General features: G+C 64.7%; 1 protein-coding gene across 1 annotated transcript; it reads right to left on the reverse strand.

Moving 5' to 3' along the window:
* Nucleotides 1-930: 930 nt before the first annotated feature.
* LOC113962425 (potassium/sodium hyperpolarization-activated cyclic nucleotide-gated channel 3-like) lies at nucleotides 931-5,609 on the reverse strand. The gene is made up of 7 exons (XM_027673179.1): nucleotides 5,162-5,609; nucleotides 4,868-5,029; nucleotides 4,189-4,407; nucleotides 3,639-3,785; nucleotides 3,302-3,542; nucleotides 2,563-2,727; nucleotides 931-2,075 (listed from the first exon to the last, which is right to left on the reverse strand). The coding sequence occupies exons 1-7, from the start codon at nucleotides 5,570-5,572 to the stop codon at nucleotides 931-933; spliced, it is 2,490 nt and encodes an 829-aa protein (XP_027528980.1). The 5' UTR covers nucleotides 5,573-5,609.
* Between the last annotated feature and the right edge of the window lie 2,428 nt (nucleotides 5,610-8,037).

The following is an 8,037-nucleotide window of genomic DNA, read 5'->3' on the forward strand; positions in this document are numbered from 1 at the left end:
GTGGGGTTCCCCCAGCGTGACCCTCTGAGCATCCTCCTGGAGCCACAGGCTGTGGGGTCCCCCCAGGCTGCTCCCGTGCCAGGGTCCAGGCCACAGTGCCCAGGTGTGGGACAGAGCCCCGTTTGGCAGCACATCCCAACCTTGCAGGGACTCAGCACCTCTGAGGCAGGATGCTCCCCCAAGCCGAGGAGAGGGACTGGGGGGTCTGCTCAGTGGGGACCCCTCTGCCCCCAGCTTTGCTGCTTGGCACTCGTCACACCAGGGGAGCCCTGCCCAGGACCCCCAGCTCCTGGCACCTGCCCCCAGGTGTTGGGGAAGGGGGACCTGGCTCCTGTTGGCCCTGGCCCCCCATATTCTGCCTGCCCGGGGAGCCCCTGCCATGGTCTCCATCCCCCTCCGGCCACCCCGGCAGGGGACCCGGGGAGCTGCCTCTCCCTCCTCCCCCATAAAGCAAAGTAGAGCTGTCTGGGGATCGAGGCGGGCGTGAGGTGGCCGCTGCTGTGACAGAGGACAAGCTGGAGGAGCCGCCAGCGCCAGCCCCGCCCCCGAGGACAGGCCCGGCCCCCGAGGGCAGTTGTGGGGAGCTGAGCTCCCCAGAGAGGCCAGAGCTGGGGCGAGGGCTCTGTCCTGTCCTGTGCCTCCAGGACGAGGGCAGGACTCAGGACAGATGGCGATGAACAAGGAGGGGAGAGCCCGGGCAGGGTCCCCCCTCGGGGCAGTCAGCAGAGCCCCCTCCTCACCCAGCTGGGCCAGCTCCGGGCCTGCACCATTCCCACCCCTGCCGTGCCCCCGTGCCCGAAACAGCCCTTCCAAGGCCCCGGGTGCTGCCTCTCACCTCACCTTCCCCGCGGCACGGCGGGGCTGGTGCTCGGCTGCTCCTGCCGCCGGGGTGCCCGGGTCCCTCCTGCCTGCGCTCTGTGCCGCCGGGACTCACATGTTGGACGGGAGTTTGGGCTTCCCCGTTTCCACCTCGGGGCTGAAGGCCACGGAACCCTTGCGGGAGGGACCTGCCGCCTGCCTGGACGTGGAGACCGGGGACTGCGGAGTGGAGGCTCCCGGCGCGGAGCGGGCGGGCTGAGCCAGCGATCCTGAAGGCATCTGCTGCGGGTGTGAGGGCTGGGCCGGGACCCCCGGACACGGCTTGGCGAGGAGTCCGGCCACCGAGGGAGAGGACCTGCGGGCCAGGTTCCCCGCGGATTTCCTACCCTGCTTCAAGGAGCTCCCCTCGGCTTGCTGGGCCACTTTGTTGGGGAGGGAGGGCTGGGAGGCGGAGAGCAGCCGGACATCCTGGGTGAGCCGCCCCACCGGCAGGCCCTGGATGCTCCTGTGCTTCACCAGCTGCTGGGGCTGCATCAGGAGGGAGATGTGGGAGCCGGTGGCTCGGGACAGGCTGTAGTGGAGCGTTCTCCCCGGCGGCAGCGCCTGCTCCGAGCTGGGGGACGCCGCCCCCGCCGCCTGCTGCAGCAGCGAGGTGGAGACCGAGGCGCCGCGGGACCTGGAGAGCTGGGGCTGGGGGCCGCCCGGGGGCTGCTTGGGCCCTCCCGGCATCTCCCCCCTCTGCGCTGCTCGTGGCAGGGGCTGCGCCCCATGGCTTGGTCTCTGGGCCCCGCTGTCCAGCGGCGCCTGGGACTGGACCATGGGGGAGGAGGGCGAGCCGGCAGCGGGCGTCTGGAGGTGGGACTGCGCCCCGGACGGCGAGCTCACGGAGGAGGGCCGGGAGCCGCCCAGGCTGGGCTGGGAGCGGCGCACGGGCTTGGTGAGCAGGGTGGTCTCGGGCGAGAGGGGGCTGGAGATGGAGGAGGGCGGCAGGAAGATGTGGGCCTGCAGGCTGTGCTGGTGGGTCAGGGCGATGGCCACGTTGGTGGTGGCGGCCGCCGTCTGCAGGGGCGCGTGCACCAGCGGCTCCCAGATCACCGGCTTCCCGCTCAGCTCCCGGCCCATCGCCATCTGCTGCAGGTCCTGGATGTTGTGGGCCATGTCCTGGTCGTGCTTCACGATCTGCTGGATCATCTCGGTGTTCATGGGCCCCGAGCTGTGCTCGGCTCGCTTGCGGAGCAAGATGGAGTTCTTCTTCCCTGGGTTGGGGGGCAGGAGTGTCACCAGCCCTGCTCTCAGGGACACTGCGGAGGGCAGGGTGGCAGCAGGGAAGGGACAGTAAAGACCAGTGTGCCAGGGGAAGCGAGACCCTGGGGAGAGTCTGGGCTGGGGCAGAGGAAGCAGCAGGGACAAAACACGGGAGTCCTGGCTCCAAAGGCTCCAGGATGGGGGCTGGGGTCCTGCTTGTCCTCCGCAGGCAAGGAGGGGCGAGGACAAGCAGCTGGCCAGCACCAGACAGTGCAAGTGTGGGGGGGTGATGGTTTCCCTATAGGCCTGTCCTATAGCACTGCCTTGGAGGACAGAGGGATCCTGGAGGAAGGCTCCTTGGCTGTGCTCCCCCTCATCCTCATTGCTGGGCGCCGTGGGCTGGGTGCTGTGACCCACAGGGCCTGTGATACCGTCACCTGTAGGGCCAGGGTGCCGTGGCCCCTGGGAGCGGGCACAGAGGGGTCAGTCACTCCTCACCTATGCGGTCCAGGCGGTCCATGGCCACCGTCTCGAAGGCCCTGCGCATCATGGGGTACTCCTCCAGCACCTCGTTGAAGTTGTCCACGGACAGGGAGTAGAGGCGGCAGTAGGTGTCGGCCCTCACGCTGGCCGTGCGCCTGCCCCGGGTCAGCAGGCAGATCTCTGCAGGGAGACGGGGCTGGGGGTCAGGGTGACGCTGCCATCCATCCCTTTCCCAGCAGGCAGAGTGGGAACAGGACTGCCTGGCACCCCAACACCCTGCACAGAGTGCAGCACGGCTCGGGAGGAGGGACAGACCCCAGAGCCTGGACAGGCACAGCCACACCCATGGCCAGGAATGGCCTTTTCCTCCCTCCCCGGGTCATGTAGACCCAGGCCTGGCTGCTGTGATGGCCTGGCCTGTTTTCCTCTCAGACTTGTGTCTGTAACCTATAAACTGTCTCAGATGTTCTGATTTAAACACCCTCTCCTCCCTGGTGGTGGGGTGGTGGATGCCTGCTCTGCCCCAGACCTCAGCACTCCAGCTGCCCCTCTGGTCCCATCTGCTGAGCAAGGTACCCCAGGAGAGCATGGGGGCATCCTTCTGTGCCCCAGAGCCTGGGGTGAGGTGGATGCCAAGCCTTCAGCACTGGGCAAGAGGGGACGGGGAGGCAGAAACCTCAGGGATGCCCCAGTTTCTTCCCCCCCGGCAACTCTCACCCCCCTCTGCTCTCCAGTCCCCCCAGCCCAGCCTCACCCCCGAAGTAGGAGCCATCAGACAGCTTTGTCTCCTTGTTGCCCTTGGTGAGGATGCTGACCACCCCGTGCTGGATGAAGTACATCTTCTTGCCCACGGTGCCCTCGCGGATGATGAAGTCCCCGGGCTGGAAGACCTCGAAGCGCAGCTTGGTCAGCATGGCAGTCACAAAGTTGGGGTCGGCATTGGCAAACAAGGGCATGTTGGCCACCAGGTTGCGGCAGTTGAAGTTGATGATCTCCTGGGGGGTGAGGAGCAGGGATGTCACCCAGCCTGGCCCCAGCAAGCACCATCCCCTCTCCCCCGGGGCCAGCCATTTCAGGGTGCCTGCCCCCACCTCTTTGAGGGGCTCACTGAGCTCCCCCAGGATGTTCTCCTCGTCAAACATCTTGCCCTGGTAGCGGTGCTCGTAGTACTCGTGGATCCGCTGGCGCGTGTCCCCGGGCAGCTTGTGGAAGGACATGTACTGCTCCACTTGCTTGTACTGGGGGGACAAGGGGAACACACAGGGATGAGTTGGGACCCACTGCATGGCCAGACAATGCATCCACTCTCCTTGGTGGTGAGAAGTGAGGGCTCACCCCTGCTCCAGGGCCCCACTCCAAAAGGCCACCTCTGGGGCAGAATGCAGAGGGTCCCAGGGGTTCCCAGGGCAGAGACTGGGATGGGGGTCTCACTGCATCAGGGTGAACCTCAGCATGATGAATGGGGTGTCTCTATCCCAATGGGCAGCCTGAGGTCCCTTCCCACACCCCCAGGGTGAGTGGCAAGGGCGGAGACCCCTCTCTCTGGAATCAGCAGGGCGAGGCAGCTGTGCTGAGCTGGTTCTGGAGCCGGACCCGCTCGTGCCAGGGCTCTCCCCCCCGTGCTCCCCTGACCCCCCTGACCTTCTCCTGGTACTGGCGGCGGGAGGAGTCCAGGGACTGGATGAGGGCGGTGGCGTGGCCGATGAACATGGCGTAGCAGGTGGCCCCCACGATCATGCTGAGCATGGTGAGCCAGACGTCGGTCATGCCCTCGGGGGCCTGCTGCCCGTAGCCGATGCAGAGCATGTGGCTCATGGCCTTGAACAGGGCGTGCGAGTACTGCTTCCCCCACGAGTCGTTCTGCGGGCGAGGGACAGCGGCGCTGGGGGGGCTGTTGGAAGGAGCTGAGGGGCTGAACCCCTCCCCAGTCCCCCTTCTCTAAGCTGGGGAGTTCAGAACTCCGGTGAGAAAAGCGTTGCTGATGTGCCCAAGCCTAAAGGGTCGAGCTCTGCTCCAGGAGGCGGCACTGGGATGATGCGAAGCCCTGAGGTGGCACCAGCTCCTGCTCCGGGGAGGAGGCAGGAGGCCCACTGTCCTATCCACCCCCTGAGGGATTCCCTGACTCCAGCAAGGTGGGCTGAGATGGGAAGTTGAGGCAAAGATTCCCTGTGCCCCATCTCACTGCTGTGACCAGAGAGATGCTGCTCAGCAGCACATGGCTCCAGGCAGCTCCAGCCTTGGAGGAGCAGGAGATATGTAACCAAATCCTCTCCCTCCCGTGGCAGATCCTGTCTGGAATCACCCCTGCCCGGGCACTCACCACCATGTGGTTCTTGGAGACCCAGCAGTCCTCAGGGAAGTCCTGCAGCATGGGCACCAGGAACTGGAGGCATCCATCCCAGTGGCACAGCAGCAGCATCATGCCAATGAGGTTGAAGATCCTCACCACGGCACTGGCCAGGTCATACGTCATGTGGAAGATCTGGGGGACAGGCAGGAGTGGAGCTGCAGAGAAACTCTTCTCCTAGAACAGTCCTTGGAGCCCCTCTGCCCTCCAGCCAGACACACCACACAGCCAGGGACCCCGACCAGGGGACCCCCGAGGGGTTCTCACCTCCTCCCACTGGTGGATGTAGCGGATGAGGCGCGAGAGGCGCAGCAGGCGCAGGAGGCTCAGGATCTTGGTGAAGCGGACGATGCGCAGGGCCCGCGCTGTCTTGTAGACGTCAGAATCCACCTGGGTCTCCAGGTCGACGATGAGGAAGATGTAGTCGACAGGGATGGAGGAAATGAAGTCGACCAGGAACCAGCTCTTCAAGTACTTCATTTTGATGGTGTGGGGGTCGAGGATGATCTCCGTGTTGTCCTCCACCACGATGCCTGTCCGGAAGTTCAGCACCAGGTCAGCCAAGAAGAAAGTGTCCGAGAGCACGTTGAAAACGATCCAGGGAGGGGTGTTCTCATCCTTGAAGAAGGTGATGCCCACGGGCAGGATGATCAAGTTCCCCACCATCAGGAGCAGCATGATGAGGTCCCAGTAAAACCTGCAGGGTGGGGACACGGGGATGGAGCGGGGCAGGGATGGAGGGGGGAGAGGCAGGACACAGGCAGGGTTAGACAGCAAAACCAGGCTCGAAGCTGGAGTCCAGCACAGCATGGAGAGGCAGGTGCTGAGGACACACGTGCCTGCCCACACACATGACTAAGACCCTGCTGCTTGGCTGGGACAGATGTGAGTAAACGTGTGTGGAGAGAAGCGATTTGGCGCCGGGCCAGGGGTCCAGGGGTGCAAATGTCACCTCTCGTGTGTGTGGGAGTGAGGGGCTGGAGCTCGAGGGTCTTGGCTGTCACTCTCATCTCCTACTGGCACGACAGTGCATGCACACGTGTGCCCCCAGCCCAAACTTGATGTGTGCCCAGTGGAGAACTCAGGGAGAATGTGGGCTTTGCTCCTTGGAGCTCCCGGAGCTCCCTGTCATCCGCCAGCTCCCCGCCACCACCCGGGATGGCTTAGCAGGATTTGGGATAAGCTTTGCTGGTTATGCAAACAGAGCCAAGCTCCTGGGGCGGCCGAGGGACTCGGGGAGGCTGTCAGGGTGAGCCAGGCTGCAGCCAAGCAAGGATAGACAATCCCAATACCAGGGGAAGGTGGGAGGAATGTCTGTCTCCAAAGGAGCTGCCAGTGCACACCGAGCAGGAGCTGCACAGCCCTGGGCCTGCAGCACCCCTCATCCACCTCCTTTTGCTGAGACTGGATGAGCTCAGAGGCTTTGGAGGAAAAGCCAAGAGATTCCAAGAGCAGCTGGTTATGTCAGGACATCCAGCATCCCCGTTCATATGCAAATGCCCCTGGGATGTTTTCATTCTTCAGGCAGACACATAACAGCCTTCCTCCACCAGGCTCATGATTCCTGGGATCCCAGCTCAGAGCCTTCCCAGGCCCCTGGGAAAGCAAGTCCAGCTCCCACTTTCAGGTGCCCCCATTAGCCCCAGCTCTGGCTGTGGGTATAGACCCGAATCTCCAAAGGTGACCTCAGGACAACTCTTAGTACTGGTGGATCCAAACCAGCCTTGGCAGGGGATGGAAGTCTCTGGGTGTTTCCCACCCTGCACCCGCACTGGGACAGGGGTACTGGGATATCTGCAGGTGAGGGAAGGGAGGGGAGGGGAAGTCGTGGTGCCACAGGACGCTCCTTCAGTAAGAGAGCACCAAAAGCTGGCAAGGGAGCGGGGGACACCCCAAGGCTGGGAGCCACCCACGGGTCAGGAGAGACCCCAGGACCAGGAGTCACCTCAAGGTCAGGAGCCACCCCAGGGCCAGGAGCAACCCCAGGGTTGAGGAGCCCACCCCAAGGTCAGGAGCCACCCCAGGATCAGGAGCCTCTCGCAAATTAACACGTTCTTGCCACGTCCAGGGTTTGCTGGGTCAGCTGAGGAGACACCAGCCGAGGCAGGAGGGGCTGAGCAATTGCCTCCTCACCTCCACACTCTGCCCCAAGAAACACCATGTCCTGAGCAGGGAAACTGTCCCCACAGTGTCTGAACCTGCCCAGAGCTCTCGAGTCAGATTTAGGGTTAAGCTCTTTAGGACAGGCCCTGTCCTTCACTCGGTGTCAGGCCGAGCGCTCGGGGCCCTGATCTCCACGGCCTTTGTGTATCCCCATAATGTGATAAACACCGGTGTAATCCCCTCGGCTGTCCACCTGCCAGCTCCCCTCACGGCTCCGCTTGCACAAGCAGCTCCTGGCCAAGCTCAGGCTCACAAACTTTGGGATGGCTTCCCCGGGAAAAGGGCTCTCGGGGCTGGCAGCCCTGGGTGTTGTGCTGGGGCGGTGTGGCCGAGGCCCAGCGATGAGGGGAGATGGCTACAGGTGCCGTGGACCCGTGGTGGGTGCCAGCCCCACTCCGAGGTGCCCCCCAGGCTGAGGACATCAGCCGTGTCACAGCCTGCTGCGGGGAGATGACTGCCTGGCAGCTTCATCCCCCGTGGAGAAAGCCCACCCTATATGACTCAACATCCCCGTGACACCCAGTTCCTCCCACATCATCCATCCCCGAGCTCCCGCGGTGATCCCGGTGACACCGTGAGCCAGGCCCGGCTCCTCGCCGAGTGCCCAGCCCTGCTCAGCCGCGGGGTTCCATGTCCTGGGGGGGGTGGCGGCTGCTCAACCAAATTAAAAACAGCACCGAGAAGGGCGGGGGGAGCTGTCGGGGGCGAGGCACAGCCGGGCAGCCCCTGCGTCCGCCTCCGCACGCCCGGGGCCGGGTCAGCGGAGCTCCCGGCCTCGGCGGGGCTGTTGCTGCCCCCGGGGCACCGGGAACGCCGGGGGGGAAATGAGGCAGAACAGAGTTATCCGTGCGGGCGGGATAACCGGGGACGGGGAAAAGGCTGGGACAGCGCGGCCCGGGGCCCCGGGGATGTGCGGCCGCCTCCGCGGAGGGGTGCGGAGCCCCGGCCACCGGCACTTGTTGCCCCGACGGCGGCGGGGC

This window comes from Neopelma chrysocephalum, unplaced genomic scaffold (assembly GCF_003984885.1).
Source record: "Neopelma chrysocephalum unplaced genomic scaffold, ASM398488v2 Primary Assembly neopelma1_168893, whole genome shotgun sequence".
Taxonomy (NCBI): domain Eukaryota; kingdom Metazoa; phylum Chordata; class Aves; order Passeriformes; family Pipridae; genus Neopelma; species Neopelma chrysocephalum.